Raw genomic sequence first — 19,745 nt, 5'->3', positions numbered from 1 at the left:
CACCATGTTCTGCTGAGAAAACCTTTTGTGCCTCTGATTTAATGATAAATTTCATGTGATTTCTCCTGGTTGGAGGAATGGAACAGAAACAAAACCAAAACACTGTCCTGACGTGTTAGCATTAAACATCTCCTTTAAGAAATAAACTTCGTGCCTATGATTGTTACATAAAATTCTATTTTTGGCCGGAACAAGAGAGAGAAAAAGAACAAGAAAATAACCACAATTATTCTCAAACCAAGAATCCATTAGAGGTCTAAAAACATGAAGGAGAAATCCTTTTTAAGGAAGAAAATACTTCAATTTCGAGCCCTATATTCCAGTTTTCACCACTTCTGCTTGGCAAACTGTGGTCAGTGCTAAACTCCTACTCACCCAATGCATCCAGAACAGTCTCATCCCTCTCAAACTCGTGACCTTCCCACTGTTAACCACTTCTGGTTTTTTCCAGCTCTGACCTTCCCAAGGCTATCACTTCCTAACTCTATTTTCTGACGTGTCTTTCCTTCCCAGAAATGAGCCCTCCCCCTCCAACATCCACCCAGGTTCAGATCCTGAACCTCTGCCCATCCTGTTCCTTGATCTGAGCAAACTCCATCACTCTTGTGGCGACAGCTCACACTCTGAGTTTCTCCAAGATGAAACTAATATTCAATTTTGCAAAGGTGCAGAACATGCAATAGGTAAGACCAAAGCAGAACCACCACTTTGCTCTCCATCCTCCCTGGAGACCTCAGCCATCTATCCTTTTTCCCCTCAGCAGATAATGCAATCAGGCCACTGCTTCACAGCACAGCATCAACAGGAATTTGTCCTCACTCTTCCTGAGCCTTTTTGGACAGACTCAAGTTGTGCTTTTTCTACTCTGCAAGTTACAAAACTGAGGAGGAACAGCATCTTCTTATGACCATGAAGTCATCTACTGCGATTTTCCCCAATGGTCTTTATGATAACTACATTCCCCCACCAGGCTTTTGCCAAATACTTGTAATTTTCTTCCCTTATTCTTTTCATCATCTTTCTGTTTAAGCCCCTGCATTTAATTGGCTTTGGCGATTCAGGCACAACTGAAGGGGGTTTTTTCCACATTTGTGTGTAAAAGATGCAATTGCAGTTGCTCACCTACATTTTGTTTACAAAGGATACAGATCACCATTTTTCAGCTCAGTGTATTTGCCTGCAAGCGTTCTGCCTTTTATAGACAGCATTATTCCTACATATGTCATCTTTTTCCCCTTGACAAAAAATCGCCCACTGATGTCTCTTTGTTAGAATACAACAAATCATAATTATTAATCAACAGTGTAAATGTCCACCACAGGACAAAAGCAAATCTGGGGCTTTTCCTTTGCTGAAAAACCCTTTGGTTTAGAGTTGCTTCCTACTTCTAGCCTATTTCATCTGCCAGTTGAAACACAGAGTGACCTCTCCATATGGCACTTTCAACATACATAAAAAAGATACAGATGCACAAATGTTTTGTCTAAAGCATGGAGAAATTGGAAAGCATCCTTCAGTTCCAATTTATTGTCTTTGCACTGATACCATAATTTAGAAAAATTAAAATGTTCCAAAGTTTGTGTTTGATAATAACTAACATTTCTAAAGCAGTTTTTCAGATGCTCTTTTTGAAAAAATGGACTATATACATCTTCAGTATTAAGGAAAAAAGGTCTTTTGTGAAGAAAAATACCAGTTACTGATGTCTATCCGACAATCAAATGTGCCCTTGTGTGGGCTGTACACACTCATTCTCAGAACAGACCTGCTGATGACTGAGCTACAGCTTTCAGAGAAATTAATTTTTTTCCTTCAAAATCCTTCAGAAAGTTGGGTTGATTTTTTTAGCAATAATTCCAAACCATTTCAAATCATGTGAATAAAGAGCTCAAGTTATTTAACCAAAATAACACATTCATATTCACAGAGAGAACAGTCTTTTTATTTTCATGAAAAGGACAAAGGTTGACTACCATAAAGTTCAGGCCCCCATATATGTCCTAAAATCTGAAACATAGACTTGATCTAAAATAAAAACCCAACCCCTCAGATGCTTCTGCTTCATCCTCTGCATTCAAGAGCTGAAACCACAAGATGTACATAGCCAACTATTCTGCTATATGTTGGTACCCACAACCACTTTTCTAGGCCAAAAAGCATGAATTTACTATTCTTCTGGAGGCCAAAAAAATAAGATCATCTTCCCAAGGTGTTGCACTCCCCCTCTCCATCAGGGACAGCCTATCCCATACACTGCCTTTCTTCTGCAAGCACAGTGTCCAACCTCACAAACAACCCATCTCCAGCAAGGGTTGCAGGTCCGTGATCTCCCAACAGCTGCCCCTGAAAGGCCACAGCTGGATGAAGAGAATCTTTATCAGCAACCAGGATACGCTGCTCCCAAGGACATTTCCAATGTGGTTGAGTTGAATGTGTCAGAGGGATGTAAAAAGTTCTTGCTCAGGCATCTCCTCCTCAACAGAAAAGCTTTTCTTGCAGGCTCTGGTGACAATACAAGCAGGTGATGTTGGGCATGTGTAATCCAAGCACAGAGACTGTTGGGAATATTAATCCAAGGGGTTCCACCTGTCCAAGGGCAGATGGGGCACCAGAATTCAGAAAGACCCATCAGGGCTTTAGGAGCATCCAAAAACATGACACCATCTCCTGACCAGGACACAGCAACCTGGCTCCATCAGGAAAAGAAAAGCAAATAAAACTAAACTTTGCAGAAAGCAGACTTGAACAACGCAAGTGGTTTGTCCTTCCATGTCAGCAATGCCACTACATCTGTTTGAAGAAGTTTCTCTGCAGTGGCACCTTCAAACTGTAACTTGCTGCACGTGCTCTCTCCTTATCTCCAGATGTTAAGATCAAGTTAATCTCTCAGCAGAAATGCACAGATTGCTGTCCTTGGACCACGTGCAGCACATCCCATGCAAGCCTCGGTGACACTACGTGATCACCAACCAGAGGAAACAAAGCACTGCAAGGTCACAAACTGGAGGTCCACGTGGGAAACAAGAAATGTTCCTTAGCAATAAACTCAGAATATCTGTCAGAAAAAAAATTATGTCCCATTATGCCCCCTGGTCAGGGCACTTAGCTCTTTGTTTCCCCACAAAGCTTTTCAAAGGGTTGATCCATCCTTTCCCCAGCTGCTCTCACAAATGCATCCTCTCCCATACTAAATTCACTGTACTTAAGATGTGCTGCCCTTCATCCACTAGAGCATCCAGTAGAGCATCCATCTGCTCCATTCCCACTCTGATCCAGCTCCCACCTGGCTGGCACAGCCCAAAATCTTATGGAAGAAGATGGGCACGGCAACCTGGGGCTCAGCTGGGAGCTTTCCACTGAGAGCCTGCCAACATTTCCTTGAATCCATTCTTCCCACTATGCTCTCCTGTACCCACAGCAACTGTGAAATCACTATTAATTATGCCCTTTTGCCTGACCCACTTATCTCAGAATTGCAGTATCTGGGATGGGTTAAAAACAGGGAAAAAAAAAAAAAAATGAGGGAAGCTGCTCATTTTGCTTCCTGGACAACTCCTTTTAGAAAAGACAACTCTGTTCTGATTTTCTCCACTATTTTTTCCTCTGTCTTTCCTTTCTTCTTCAACTTCTCTTCTGTATCTTCCTTTTGTTTCTCTCTGCAAGAAGAGGAATTGGGTTAGGAAAAAGGAACGATGGATGGAGAACGCTGATCTAAATTGCTTCACATCTTCAAATATGTGGAGAGAAAATGATGGGGCGTGGGAAGGGAATGAAGCCCTGTGGGTTTTCTTTTCCAGATGACTTTCTTTCCTTCTGGCTCATGACTGAACGAGATATGAGAGAATAAGAACTGCTGGAGATTTTGGCAAATATTGAAAAGAACATGCAACTACAATTATTTGGAGAATAAGAAGCAAATGCTAAAGTAAAAAAAAAAAAAAAAACACATACAAAAAGACTATGGGCTCTTTCCAGAGTGAGAAGATTTTACTCAGTCTGAATTCAAAGTGTTTATTTTTCCCATTAATTCAAGCGTGGATTTCATATAGAACTCACAAATACCTATGTCAAATACAGCGAGGAACACCAGCTTAGAGGCATCAGAAAGCATTATTTTATTATAAGAGAGAAGACACACAGTTCTGTTTCCTGAAAGATGGCAAGGAACCAGAAAGAGATGAAAGCACAACCTTAATACTGCAACTAACAATGTTAAAATGTTCTTGCCTACACATTAGGAGGCACCACTGTGCATTTTTTTTGCTTACATTTACTTCTGCATAGAAAATAGATTAAAACTGGCCCTGGTACTGTGCACTGCTGCCTGGAGCAGGGCTAGTTTCTGGTTCAGAAGAAAAGCATGTACTGTGCTTTTACCCCCATGGTAAAAACAGAGTAGATGAGCATGCCTGGCTTTGTTCCCACAGAAGGTGAGCTGTCCTCCAGGTCCTGAAGCAGAAGGCACCGTGCTGCAGCTGCCCCCAGAGATCCATGTCCCCCCCTGAGATGGCTCACACGCCCCTCCTCATCACCCATCACAAACCAACACAGCCACGAGAACTGCAAACCCACCAACAGGGAGAGCAAGCACAGAAAGTGAGGATTTATTTAAACATAAGCTGCTCTTGAGACGTCCTTTCGTGGGTTTGTTTCCTTACTTGTGACCTTTGGGAAGGAAGGAAAGAAGGAAGGACACGTTTGAAACCTCAGTCACTGCTTGTTTGCAGAGGTGATTCCATCCATGCAATAAACGTAGTACACGCACCTGATTAATTGCCTTCACCAAATGCATCAGAGAAAACAATTTGTTCGGTTTTAACTCATTTAAAATGGAGGTATCTTTCACTGGGAGAAGAGTTTTTCATAGGAACAGGGTTTGCACTTTGTGACGTTTTCAGAAAGACCTAAGAAATAATATAAAATAACAACTATTTCTGCCTCCTGCCAGGCTTGTTGGAGTATTTTAAAACAGCTTTGCTAAAATAAACCAAGTTTTTTTTCCCCGAACAGATTTGCCACCAGGGAACCAAATCCTACCCTTATAAGGCTACAGCAAAACAAAAGTCCCAAAAAAAGTACAAAATCTAGTCCATTTTTTAACACAGGAAACAGGAATATTAAGACACAACAGGTTTAAAATCAGTTTCTTCAGAATTAGCAGTAGTCAGATGCTTCAGAAAATAATGTTCCCAAAGATGACCTTCTGGTCCTTCACTCCACTCCATCTAGTGAGATCTTGAACTGTTAGAGCTACAAAGCTAAAGCAGAGATTTTAAATCCACAGCCAGGATTCAGACTTTACCCACTGCAATGTTTTACACACACAGACATGGTTACTTTTATCATTAAAGAACTCAAACTGTTATGGCAAAGCAGAAATTATTTAAACAACTTTGCCTACAGGGACTGATCCGGCCTCAGTATTAAAAGCCCAATATACACAAAAAGAAAGGAAAACCCCTTAGTATTAAACACTGCAGAAAGATCTTAAAAATAATGTACTCTAAAATAGTTTACAAGGATCTAAAATAATGCCTGTGCTAAGCTAACACAGAAATCAAACTATTTGGAAAAAAAAAAAATCAATGTTAAAGATTAATGTTTTTATTCTCTCCATTCTCTCCAAGGCAGGACAAATTACAAATTGCAGGGAGGGGGGGAAAAAGTTTGAAAAGTCAAGGGGTTTTTTTTGGGTTTTTTTTCATTTTACCAAATTTATGCTCTGGACCATATTCTATTTAAGAAATTGCATGAGAAGCAAATTGCTCCAAAGCTGAGCTGAACCCCACCCAAGGTTAAGTGAACACCAAACCCAGACCACTTCCTTTGGGTTCTTGGTATGAAAACAAAATATTACCAAAATATGCAGCAACAGAGAATGCTGCTACGGCAGCTCGTCCGAGCAGTTCCATGGCTGATGTCTGCAGTGTTCCAAGTCTGGGTAAGCAAACTTTAAAGGATCTTGAGAGAAAAGTTATTTTCATCCTCTTTTTTCCATTATCCGACACTATGAGTTGAGTTGTATAAAAGATTTTACTGTAGCACATACAAAAGCAGCGGCACACCAGTGAGCACTTCATTAATTAAAAGCCAGAAAAGGAAGTTTGCTAAACGAAGCAAATGTTCTTATCACTCCTATCTATATTCATTAAAACTGACAGGAAACCAAATATCACCATCTGTCTACTTGCAATAAAGACACTAAAAACAGCTCCGGGGTAGAAGAATAATATAAAGTATAAAACTGCAGTTTTTCAAGTTTCAGTTTTAAATGGACAAGAGAGAAACTGATGTCAGACGAGAGAGAATGAAGGATGACATGGAGCTGGTACATGAGACTGAAAATAGAAATTACATGCTTTAGAATATAAATCAAAGCCCCTTTCAAATCTCAGGAAACAAACAACAAACTGAGGTTTGCACTGTCTTTTTCATTCAGGTCAGTGGAAAAAGCCAAGTGTTACAATGGCAGCTCATTTGCCTACTTACAAATAACTGCTAGCAAAAGCAGTCAGAAAATTGTATTATGCAACATAAACTGCAAATTTTTAACGGTCAAGCAAGTCCCACGAAACACTTGTGCTTCATTATGTCTTGATGCACTCTCTTCAGATTTAAAAGACATCATTCTTTTAATTATTCCTATATTTGGATTTTGCTTACAAATCAGAAACATGATATAAAATTGAGTAAGATTTGATAAAAGGAAAAAGATGACAGAGGTACTTCAACTTCACTATGAAAAAAAAATACCAGGCTGGGCTCACACCAGCAGTGGCAGAGGTCAACTGAAGGTCACTGATTTAAGGTATTTTCCAGCATTTGTACAATTCCTACCTTCTAGTAATCACCCTTTTTTTTTTTTTTTTTTTTTTGTGCACTGCAGGGGAGAGGAAAGAAAAAACAAATAGATGGTAATAAGATATTTAATGACAGAAATGAAAATAAACTACTGCTCACACTCTCAAGAGCACAACTCCCTGTCGTTAATTCTGCACTATTCCCCAGCTGCATTTTGCATAGCAATGAAAAGCACTTCCAGTTCCTCTCAATGCTGCATAAAATACTAGCTCCACCGTCACAGTTTTTAAGACTAAATAAGGTTAAAGTAATTTAAGGCTGAGATAAACAGAAAAAAAATTCATTGTTAAAAGTCTCCCAGCCCTCTGTGGTGCTGGGTACCAGAGCACATATGGTGCAGAGCAGATCCCCAGGACCTCCAGGAAGCACAAATGGGGTCAGGAGATGAGGAACAAGGGAGTTCAAGACTAAATTTAAGCCTTATTGATTTTTATTATTATGTTCTTCCAGGACGGTACTTTGTTTTGTTTATTTTCTGTCCTAAGAACAGTAATTCATACCTCGAAAAAGGCTCTCATTAATATTCTATGAGAATGCTTTTTTAGCCTCAATACAATTACAGCAGAGCAATTATTATTCTTCTGTTAATACTTTAACAATACTAACAGAACTATTAACAGCTCAGCATAATGAGGCATTTGTGAAGCAGAATTGTAGGGCTACTTCTGTTTACTAAAGAAAACACAACAGAATTATGCAAGTTAAATAAAATCTGAGTGCAAAAAAGTCACTGCAAACAGATGTGCAAATGTGCCATCAGATTCCTCCCTGATGCTGAGGAATCTCCTTTTGAAAGTCAAGTCAATCCTGTAAGGATATAGGAAAACCAAACATTTTTAAGTGAAGGCTGAAATTCAAGAGTAAATTCTCTTTTATGTTCAATATATAATGGAGACATCTATTTGTGCATGCCAATGAAATCATTGGGATGCTCAGAAAGGATTTGGTAGGCAAACCTGGAGGTGTATAACAGAAGAGAAAATACAAAACTATCCATTAAAAAAATCCTGAGTGTGCTGTAAAAATGCATCCAGGCTGATGTTGGAGAATGCTTGTTTATTCTAAGGCACTTATACAGCATCTAAAACACACAAGAAACATTGCTGTGATGGGAGGGAAAAGTCAGTGTTGACATGTTACCTTTATAAATCTTTTAATAAAAAGCTGCACAGTAAGGCAACAAGCATAACCCAGATTATTAGATTTTGGAAATTTTTATTTTATATATGCCTTGTTAGAACTCCTATTTTCCTACTGAGAGTAGTAACTGTGGAAGTTGCATTTAAAATTATTTGCTAACAGAAAGCAAATGAATACTCAGGTTCTTCAGGAGCATGGATAATCAGTGGAAAAGATGAAATTCTCAGGCAAAAAGAGAAAGTACAATTCACTCCTGTGGTTCTCCTGTCCACAGCTGCACAGATGCAAATCAAAGCATCTTCCACAGCAGATATTGGAGTAAACCAGCCCCAGACTCCAGGCTCCTTGGATCTGAGAATGCCAGGCTGGGAAAAGCTTTTTCAGTTCTTGGGAACTGAGAAAAGATCCATTTCCTACAATCCTCTTAAAAAGGTAAATGAAGCTAAATCCTGAAAAAGTCTTGGTCCCTCTCATTCCCATACTGGTGAAGCTGTTCCTGCACCATTTTCCTGTAATTATGGGAAACTTTCTCATATCACATACACACAATACTACCAGTATTATTAATTTATGTTTATTCATATACATATATATGAAAATATCAACTTCTTAAAGACCAGTATGGTGTTTTGTTTTTTTTTTAATCTTGTAGCCACCTTACCTCTGAACTGATAAATCTGCTTTGCCTGGTCTCTACCCACAGATGAAGCTGTCCCTTCTGTAAGGTACCACCAAGCAGTCCCTTTTGCTGGTTGTACCAATCCCCCTTCTTGCTCACAGGATTATGTAAACTGTGTTTAAATTCAGGATGGGTTTTGCCCTTTTGTACTCAAATGCATCCTCTTCTCTTCATCCTGACACATACAATAAACCCTGGATTTGTCAGGTTTGACTTATTTTGGTGAGCAGTTTGCTTTAACACCTCCTCACCCACTGCAACACCTCCTGGATATTATTCTTGAATTTGCTTTAGATAGTCAGTAACAGTTTTCCATACACCTTTGTAAAAGCTTCCCTAAAAATCTGCTTTTAAGTGACTGTTGCAGTGAATATCCCAGTCACAACGCCCTCATGTCTTTTATTTAAAGTACAGCACCATCACCTCTGCACACCAGTGATGTAAGTAAGGCTTGTCACACTTCTGCTCTAGAGCATTAAAAACCTGACCCAAAACCAAGTCCATTCTACATGTACCTTTTAATCCACACAAAGCCAAAAATAATTTATTACTATTTACATTGCTTTAATAGCTTTTTAGAGTTGCTATTTAGATGGTCTTAGTAGTAATGACTGCAGCAAGCTGGAGCAGGTTCACAGCACTAAAAATAAAACCTGGGTGTCTTGAAGCCTGGGAAAAATACAGTAATCTCCAAGGGTGTCAGTACAAACCTGCAAAACAAATTTTCTACACAGACAACATTTCTTATTCATCAATTTGAATGGACAGATATTTACAGACAGAGAATAATTCAGTTTCTAAAGGTTTCTTGGACACTCCCATCATCATGTTCCCCTTTCCCATGTGTTTCTTCTCCCACACTTAATTTGTCTGCCCTCTACCATTTTTCTTGCCTTGAACCAGGCTCAGGCCAACTATTTCTCCATGTCCTGGTTTTGCCTTTCTCTCCCCCATGCCCAAATGATGTGATGCAGGCCATGGCTGAGCCCAGCAGGGCAATCTTTGTAAGCTCCAGTGCACGAGGGTCTCACCTCCTGGGTAACAAGTCAACCTTTTTCTGCCATTTCTTTACACTATGCAGTGATTATAGTCTCTTTTTTTCCCTTTTCCCAGCCTATCCCATTATTTCTCTCTCTTTTACATACTATCCATTACTTTCAGGGTTTTTTTCCTTTTTTATCATCCTATCACCACCACAATCTTTAAGAGAAAGCTGAGGCTGTTAAGTGTCTCACACCTGTCATTTCAGCATTATGATTAGGAAGCAGATTCTGAAAATCCTGATGCCACCATAAAACTGGTAAACTAGGAAATCTCACCTTAGATTCCATCACTTTATCACTCTTCTTGTATGCTTCCCTAGATACCTGCTGATCACCATCAGAGACAGGATATTGAATTGTAAGTGCTTGCTCTGAATCAGAACAGCTGTTCTTACAGATTTATTGCTAAAACAACATGGGTTCTGCCAGACCTAAGAAAATCAGCAAGAAATAAAGTTACAGACTCTTGTATTTTGCTACAAGTAGCTTTGGTATTTGGAAATTCCCTTTCCTTGTCCATGTTTGTTAGACTGTTATGCAAAGAGAGTTAATTCTGGTAAAGATTAACACATATGTAAAGTACCCAGATGATTTCTTTGATTGTGATAGGAAACATTTAGATATGAGATTCAGCACGAAATACTTTTCAGCTTCTGAGAAATATGAGTGAAACTACTTTGAACATGATTACATTAAGAGCATCATCCTTATTAACATAAGAAAGAAAAACAATTTGTTGGAAAACACTCACCATTTGAGGTATTCCATACTGTTTTCCAATGTCATTTTCCCAGAGACACCAAGAATGGTTTGGTTTTGTGGTTTGGGTGGGGTGGGGGAGAAGGTTGTTGATGTTTTGGGAAAACCTACCAAAGCTTGCTTTGTTTGCTTGCTGATCCTCAGCTACAGCAGTAAGTGGCTGCTGGCAGACCTAACTTCAAAAGTCAGCTGCAGGAGAAATTGTCATTATTTCATCCATTCAATCTAGAATTAAAAACTTATTTTAAAAAATGTATAAAACAAACAAACTTTCAAAAATATTCCAAATAAACAGCAGAAGGTTTCCTCAGTGGCAAAGTCCCAAGCCCAGTTGACCACACAACCCCCCCTTGGGTTTCAGATCCAAGTTAAACTCCACTCCCCACCAGTCTTATCTTGCCAAATTCAGAGCAGAAGGAAAACATCCAGAGGACTCCAGCACAGGCAGAGCACGGACACACACAGCAGCACTCCTAGGGGCCTGCTCTGCAGTTGCATTTTTTAAGGAATGCACACACTTCTGTGCTCCAGTCAGAAATATTCAGGGGCTCCAGTGCATGAACAGTATCTCAACAACCTCATTTCCTTGTCTGTATCATAAAATAAACACAGTCTCCAAGATGGACTCTATGGATTTATGTCCTTTCAAAAGAATTTAGTAATTAGAGGGGAAAAAAAAATAAAACTACAAGTAAAGTGAACAGTTCAAAATGTGCAGTAAATAGTTTTGAAAGCAATGTTCTCATCTGGGAGTATTGCAACAGATGTTTATCATGAGCTACTGCAACAGTTAATCCAACTCCCAGCCAGATTACCTCTTTGCCTTTGGAAACCAGCCTTTTTTCCATGGGCAACTTCCAGAAAACAAGGGGATGTGCCAGAACTGACAGCAAGCAGTTAACTGAATAGAGCAGGAGGAAGAAGAAAAAAGCCATAAAGCCTAACCAAATAAATTGATATCTGGCCCAAAAGACTCAGATGAACAGGTGTATGTGTGGGTGGGATTGGAAGGAAAAAAATAAAGAAAAACACTTAAACAAAGCCTCCATTGACATTCTGGTCACTTAAGTGGGTACACACAAAACGAGCCAAACAACGTTTTCGAACAATTCATACAATTCATAATAATGGATTTCTTTCTTTTTTTTTTTTTTTTTTTTTTTGACAGGGTAGGAAATATGATTATTGAACTTGGATTTCAAAATTACTGTGGTGCCAATAAGCCACAGTAACAACTCAGAGGTTATTCTATTCCAAGATATTCTAAGGAAGAATGAAAAAGAAGGTACGAAACTACATATGCAATCTGGTATTTACTCCTTAAAGACACAAATGCTAATCACATTTTAAAGGATCATTATTTAAAGCTGAAATTACCATTTCATAACGAATGCAAATCAGATCACTGTTTACAACATTTCCTAAAGGCAAGTGAAAGGCTAGTGAGTCCATGCCCAGAGCCATTCTTCTGCTCCTGACTTCACAGGCATTTAATTCTGAAAAAACCTTGAGTATACATGGGTCCTGTGAAAAGAGTGAGCAGCCCATCCCCTTTGACCAATCCAAAAGAGATCAAGCAAGAGAGGTAAGTGCACCATGTTCTCAGTGCACTCACCTGAGCATCACCTACAGCTCGCCCACCCCTGGGACCACACTCACCCTGGCTGCCCCAGGATCCATGAAAAACTGCTGGGAGCCAGAGGTGGGTTTTGAGGATTTACAGACTTCAACAGCTTACAAGGTTTCCTGCAACTTTCACATGAAGCCCACATCTTTCCCTTCGTATTCCCAGCTGTGGTAACACAAGAATAAGAGTCACAAATTCTGGAAACTTTGGTCTAAACTTCCTTCCTTACTGAAGAGAATCTCATCTTGTTGGTTGTTTGGGGTTTTTTAAACAGAGAGAAAAACAAATGCCAATCTGTTGAGTGTAAAAAAGATGCAAAGAGATTTTGTTCCTCTAATTGCTCAGCAGAACAATAAATGAATAAAAAGCTCTAGGAAGTCCTTTCCACTCGACAGTATTTCTGCTGGTAATGCAAAACAATTTTTCTTGGTACTTCTCTTAATCAACAAAAGAACCCAGCACATTACCAGCCCTTTCATATCTCATGAAGAGATTGATGTTTTTTATTCAAGAAAGTCTTTATAAATATTCCTTCCCTTCTAAAAAGACCAATGACCACAGAGCCACATGCCTGCAGTACCTCTACTCAGCCCTTGGCCCCTTCCAGGCCATTGGAACAGTCACCCATTGGTCTGTTGACTAAAAACAACAATTTGTAGCTTGTCTTGTTAAGGTTTACCCCCCACCCCCATATATCAAAAGTTGTAAGTGTCGAGGGAAAGGTTTTGTTTTCTAAATTTTTAGTATTCCAGAGAAATATACTGACATTGCATTCTGCAAGTCTTGCCAAAAACGTCTTTTGTGTTCACAGCTTCAATGTTGATGATAAATTTTGAACACTAACAGTACAAAGTATGATTTAAATCAGAGCCTAAATCATAAATGTAAAAGTAATTTAAGCTAGTGAGCTGGAAACCTTAATTTAAATAATCCCATTTTGCCAATACAGTTCTCCTAAAGACCTTTTTGCTTTCAATGGTTGTTAGTTCTCATTGAGTAGGTAAATAAACTACATGCATCTATTTAAATTATTATGAAGCCTAATATATTCTACATCTTTTATTTTTACATTTTATTAAGTAGACAATTTACTAGGCAATTATTTTTTTAACTACGATTCCTAAGTGCTTCGAAAATATTTAGTGAGTCCTAAAGCACCTTTTATAATTACGATTATCCCCATTTTATAGAATGATAACCCAAAGAAGAGACAATTAACTAGTCTGGGCTCTTTCCTTCACCACCTTAAACTAGCTCTAAGGTAACAGGATTGATTTCCACTATAACAGCAACCTGTTACACATAATTTTTCACTCTGACCGAGCAATCGTAATAATTTGGAATTATCGAGTAAGAGATCAATTAGAAGCAACGATTCAGGTAGCAGCAGCAGCAGAAGGCTCAACTAAACACCTGTACAAGAATCAGGAGGTTTTGCTGGATGGTTTCACCAAGACATGGCACTTGGAACTATTTTTACTTTATCTCCTAAAACATGGATGTAAAGGCAGCACACAGCACAGTCTGCTGCTGTCTCCACAACACCACAGCTTGCTTGATGAGCGACCTCAATTATTTTGCCCTGAATGACAGCAAAAATAGCAGTGAGCACTGAGATCTCTTACACAGCCCAAGAGAACAAACATGCCAGACTCTCCAAGTTGTACAACCTCTAGTTTGAGTACTCATTTCTTAATATGGTGCCTCAAAATTTGCAGGATGTTGTGCCAACAACATCCAAACCATTTCTGAGTACTGAATATTGCCCATCCTTCTGTGCCAGGCTGAGACCTTCCATGTGCACAGTTACTTTCCTGAGGGACAGCAGTGACCTGGAATGTTTACTAGTCAATATAGGCCATGTATGAAAAGTGGGAGAAGTGCTACAGAATTATTTTTAACATTTTTCCACAATCTCTCATTACTGTGCTCATTTTTCATTGTGCATTAAGTTGGTCCATGATGGGGAACTGTATCTTTCCAAAAGCACATCCTGATATCCCCTCCCAAGCCAGCCCTTAGCAAGCAGGAGCATCAGTGTTCCTGAAGCTGCTTTACCCTCCTGTGAACTTGCCTTTCCCAGGATGCACACAGAAATTTTAGCAGTTAGACATTAATGACCATTTCTGAGCTGGCCAGGAGTGGCGAGAGGCACCCTCCACCCCACAGTGCAGGAAAATAAAACAGTAGAAGACACAGTGGTCTATGAAGAGACAAATTTGATAGGAGTAACCACATAAAATGCCAGATCTTCCCCTCTGGTAAGAGAGTGACCACTACAGGGATGTAGAGCAGAAGGGTCTTGAGGAGACAACCCATTGCTTTGAGACTGCAAGGTCCACCTGGATTCCCCATCTCACAGCAAGTCCTCATCTGCAGTTTCAGGATATAGAGTGCTGTTCCCTCCAAAATCAATTGCCATACTGTGTGCCAGACCCCAAGCCACACCCCACTGACAGGCCACACACACACACATCATGTTTTTTGCCTACAAACAGGCACAGCAATCAGGGGGATGAGCAGGGACTGCAGGGCAGGGACCTCGCTGTGCCCAAGCCAGGCCCCCTGCTAAAGCGAAACCGAAAGGCTGCACGCTCAGCCAGCAGCAGCATTTCCTGCCCAAGCTTCCCAGGGAGATGCACCAAGAGAACCCCTCCACTGCCCTGGTTTCCTGCCCACCAGGCAGGCTCCAGCCCATCCTGCCCTGCCACCAGGCTCCAGGCAGGATGCTGCTGCTCTGGGAGGCGAGCGAGCTCCGACGGGAACGCCGGTCCCGGAAGGCAGATGCTGTGTAAATTCATATTTCATCAAAACAGTTAATTGTGACAAGAGGGCTATAAAAATCCTGTACCACTTAAATTATTTCTCCACTTAGAGCAACTCTACTACCAGGAAATGTTACACATTGCACTTTATACCCAACTGGCAGCACTCAGTGATAACATTACAGCTCTGTTAAATAACAGATATAAAAATCACAATGTTTAAAAAGTACAAATTAATTTTTCTCCCGTCATTCAACATAACCATTTACAAACAAACATGCCATGCAATTGTCATTAAAAGTTTTCCAATCTAGCGCTGCATGTGTTTAAATATGAAAATTATACTTCTGAAATAAACATTGCTGCTAACAGGGGAAAGTGCTACCATAAGTCACATCACTATAAGACAGAAACTGCCACCATGAAGACTCAATAATCCCTCACATTTCACCAAGGGAATGTTCTCTCTCCATCCATCAGGGTCATGACAAAAGGAAAAAAGCAAACAAAAACCAGCTACAAAAGAACTAGACAGCACCTGCTAAAACTTTGATTGTTTCAGACCCACGAGTAAGTAAAACAAGAAACTCAGAGACTGTTTTGTAATGAATGAATGGTTTCTCCATATTACTGGTGCCAAACCTCCAGTAACCTATGTTCATCAAATTCATACAATTAGGAAAAAACATAACCCCAAAAAAAACAACTAACAGGGTTTCACTTTCTCTAACCTGACCTTTTTTTAATTCATTAAAGAGTTTCTTATCACTTCGTACTTGGAAAATATATCTTTTTAGTAACATGTATCTCCATTAGATATTAAGTCTACACTTAGCAACATTTAGAGTAAGAAACAACAAGGTTTTCTGCAGCTCTGTGGGGTCACAGGATCTCTACCAGAGAAGCAATCCAGTACTGTGCCAAAGGGAAAGAAAAGCCTTCATCTGCTCCCCCTCACCTGCCTGGGTGAGAAAACAAGCAGGAGGCGTGGAGGGTAATTCAGTTCTGCAGTGCTCACATCATCTTTCATATTTCTGTTACCACCACAAGCAGGCAATGCCTGCCAGCCTGGCTGCAGTTTGTTTACACACTATTAGAAACCAGAATTTGCTACTTAGGCTAAAAAAGCCTCTCTAGGTATCAAACAGACATAGACCTTATTTTGTCTGTTTTCTCAGGATGCTGTGAAAAAAGTTTATATAATGCATGAAAATTATGCATGCCATTATGTAACAAAATCAAAGTGCCATAAAATGTACACATGGGTAGTTCTACTTTCAAATAGCAGTTGCTGAACTGTAGCTGGCTTCATTTTAAAATTACAGATCACTTGTATAAACAGCATTTATTTAATCATAATACTAACAACAATTTATACACAAACCTCTAAACTTCCCACCTACTCAAGTCATCACAATCACCTCATTATAGCACACTGATAAATTCAAGTTAAACTCCCTGGGTGTCTGTCATTCCAGACAATTTGGGTAGATGATCAAAGAACTACAGGTGCACAGTTTTTCCCTGGGAGATGACAAATCACTGCTGGTGCAACAGGTGCCGATCCTGTTCATGATCATTTTTCCCAAAAGGATCCCCCTGCCACGGCGCCTGTGGGCAGTCAGGATGTTTGTGCACCCATGGGTGCTCGGGCAGGAGGTGAGGACACACGAGACTGGGGCAGTGCAGCTCCTCTGGCCACTTCCCACACCCCAGAGAGCAGGGGCTGCTCCTCCTTGGTAGGGCCAGACTGAAATTCTTCCATCACTCCATGTAAAAACCTGTATTGATTCTCACAGCTCCAGGCTAGCAACAAAAAAATTAAGTTTTTAGGCCTAGCAACAGAGCTGGCCCCACAAGCATCCTTCTGCCTCTGCAATGCACAGCAAGGGGTTAATCACACATGCAGGTGTAAATCTCACTGACTACATGGACAGAACCATTAATTTTAACCCAAATTGTATATAAGGCACCTTAAAGCTTCAGCGGCAATTTTATTTGAAAGACCCATTCAAGCACTGATTTCTGAATGGCCATAATCAATTATTTCTATCCAAATCTCCACTTTTCACACATCATAGAAATATACTACAGCTTCCAGTACCATCTCCAGCTGGGGATGCTCACAGTGTATTTAAATTCCCAGATAACTACTAGATGGCACAGAAAGCACAGAACCCAGTCCTAACTGCAGCCTTATGCAGAGAAAAATGCCACAGAGAAAAACATTGCAAAATCTGTCAGCAGATTTCTCTGTCTGAAAACATATCTCCAGCAGAAATAACTTTCGCCATGAAAACCACCAGCAAACTCAGAACTTAAGAACGTGGATGTGGCTTTCATAAGATGTTAAATATACAGAAGAAATATAATAAATATAGTTGAATGTAAAACACCTCATGAAAAAGGAGATATGCTGCAAAACAATAGTGCTAAATTTGTCCATGAAATGTATAATAAATTTACAACGCAAAATAAAAACAGAGTATTTAGCTTCATATTTGTTACTTTAAACTCAAACCAAAGTATGTTCAGATAACCGCACCTAACCACATCGATTTCCAATTAACCAAAGGGGAGTTACTTAATATTTGGCAAATCCGCAAAAATAACTTATGGGAAGAATCCCGGCTTTTCCTCTGGGACCTGACACCATCCCCCGTCCGATTCCCATTTACTTTCCGCAATTCAGCACACGCAAACCTCGATTTCCCAACCGGGGACACCCGCAGCGCCAACTCCGCGCTCGCCAAGTTCCCGGCGGCGCGGCGCAGCGCCGGGACGGGCGGCGGGGACCCCGCACGGCGCCGCCCCCGGGGCACCCCGGGCCGGGGATAGCGCAGCCCAGCCGGGATCCATCCCCTCGCCTTCCCGGCGCGGTGCTCCCGGGAAAACTCCCGCTGCCCCCGGCACAAAGAGCCGCATCCCCCGGGCAGCGGGCGGGATGCGGCCGGCGCTGCCCCCGGCGCTGCGCTGGCGCAGCCCCCGCCCAGCGGCCGCCGGGGGGTGCGGTGCAAAAAATAATTATTGGAGGAAAAAAAAAATATATAATAATAATCAACCATCGTGGCTCAGGACGGTGCGCAGGGACGGGGCAGCGCGCCGGGTACCGAGCATCCATCCAACCATTCATCCATCCATCCATCCATCCTTCCTTCCACCCGTGCCCCCATCCCACCTTGCATCCCGCCGCCGGCTCCACACCGGAATCCGCCGCCGCCGCCGCCGCTGCTGAAAATACGGGGCAGGCGGGCGGACCAATGGGGGCGGAGAGCGCCGCGCCCGCAGCCAATGGCGGCCGCCCGCCGCCGGCGCCCGGCCAATCAGAGCGCAGCTCATTAGGCGGCGGCGGCCGGGAGCGGCGGGGGCGGGGAGCGGCTCTGCCCGCTCCGCGCCCGCCCCCCGCGATTAATTCTTTTCCTCCCTTCTTCCTCTGTTTTTTCCGTCCCCACCCCGCCTTGTTTTTCCCCGCCCTTTTTCTTTCTTGGTTTTTTTTTTTTTTTTTTTTCTTATTTCTCTCATCTCCCTCTCTCTCGCTCCCCCCTTTTAACTTCTCTCTGCCCTTCTTATTTTGGGCAGGGCCTTTTCCCGGATTTTTTTATGTAGTCCCCCCCCCCACTGTACATTAATTATAGAGACCAAAAACTTGGGGAACCCCCGGGGAACTTGTTCTGCTCTGTATGGAAGGATGCTCTTGCCTAAATCACGACCGATGGCTGGGAAGCTCCAGAGAGTGATATTTTAGAGAATCCAAAAAGATGAGGGGATATAAACCACTAGAACTAGTCTGGCCAAAATCTGAGCTCAGCCACTGGTTTTGGCATGGCACACAAGCTCTGTGCATGCCTTCACCAAGCTCCCAGGATGGAGAACCAGCCTTTAAAAATATCAAAACGAAACCAGCAGATGTGTCAACCACACAGCTCCACTCCAGCATGCAAAGCTGCTTAATCTGTATCACCACTGCGAAATTCTTAGCAAAGTTTCTTCTTCAAGTCAAACAACTGTGGGTATAAATACCTGCTTTGCTAAATTATAGGGAATAAACAGACCTTTTTTAAAAAAAATCAAATTCATTAATATTCATTCTTGAAAATAAACTTTTCAATCAACAAAACTCATGACTGCTTTAAAACTATCTGCTGTTGAACACGGGGATAAAAATGCCTTAGAATTTTCTTCTGTTTTTCCAGTCGGGTAACCCAAATAATTCCTAAGTTCAGAGCAAACTAAAACAGTGACAAAGCCTGCACCTCCCATTTCTGATGTTGTGCTCCTTCTTCCTCACCCCCAGCATTTAAAATCACTAAATTGTATTTGCTCAAAGCCCTTGCCTGAGCAGGCCACGTTATGAATATATTCACAGAGTTTGGCTGTGAAGTGATAAACCCGATATCAACCCAAGGTTGATGATAACTTACAGGAGAAAGCTTTTCTTTTGCAGATCAAGAGAGGTTTTTTCCTAAGGTGCCCCAAGAACCAAGAGCACTGTGTGGCTGTGAACTGCTGACAGGCAACCAATAACTGTGACAAATTATACATTCATGGCATCTGCAACAATCGATAAACTGACTCACCAAATTAATAAAATATAGATCACAAAGCATACATTTTTATTAAAGAATAACTTCATGATAACCAAATAATGTGGATGCTTCCAAGCATAAGATTAAATTACATGCTGAGCAAATCTGGCATTTTGTGATAAACTATGAAAATAGTCTTTCCAACAGCAACTGAGTAAGAACATTGCTGACATAGTCTATTAACACGTTTTATAAAGCACAACCGAAAGTAACCAAAAAAAAAAAACAAAAAAACACACCAAAACAAAACCAACCAAACCCCGTAGTGAAGCAGCAGCTCAAGAA

General features: G+C 41.0%; 1 protein-coding gene across 5 annotated transcripts in view; it reads right to left on the bottom strand.

The window, feature by feature from the left end:
- CTBP1 (C-terminal binding protein 1) overlaps positions 1-19,745 on the bottom strand; it is a 234,140-nt gene that overhangs the window by 131,533 nt on the left and 82,862 nt on the right. Inside the window, exon 1 of one of the 5 annotated variants that reach the window (XM_053940079.1) lies at positions 18,053-18,097. The exons of the other annotated variants lie outside the window; for them this stretch is intronic. Coding sequence (XP_053796054.1) covers positions 18,053-18,059 — 7 coding nt within the window. The 5' untranslated portion in view covers positions 18,060-18,097. Of the gene's footprint in view, positions 1-18,052; positions 18,098-19,745 lie in introns of those variants that run through there. 5 annotated transcript variants of the gene reach the window in all.

This window comes from Vidua chalybeata, chromosome 4, assembly GCF_026979565.1.
Source record: "Vidua chalybeata isolate OUT-0048 chromosome 4, bVidCha1 merged haplotype, whole genome shotgun sequence".
In the NCBI taxonomy this organism is placed as follows: domain Eukaryota; kingdom Metazoa; phylum Chordata; class Aves; order Passeriformes; family Viduidae; genus Vidua; species Vidua chalybeata.
Note: the sequence above shows the minus strand (reverse complement) of the source record. Positions and strands in the feature narration are given on the sequence as shown.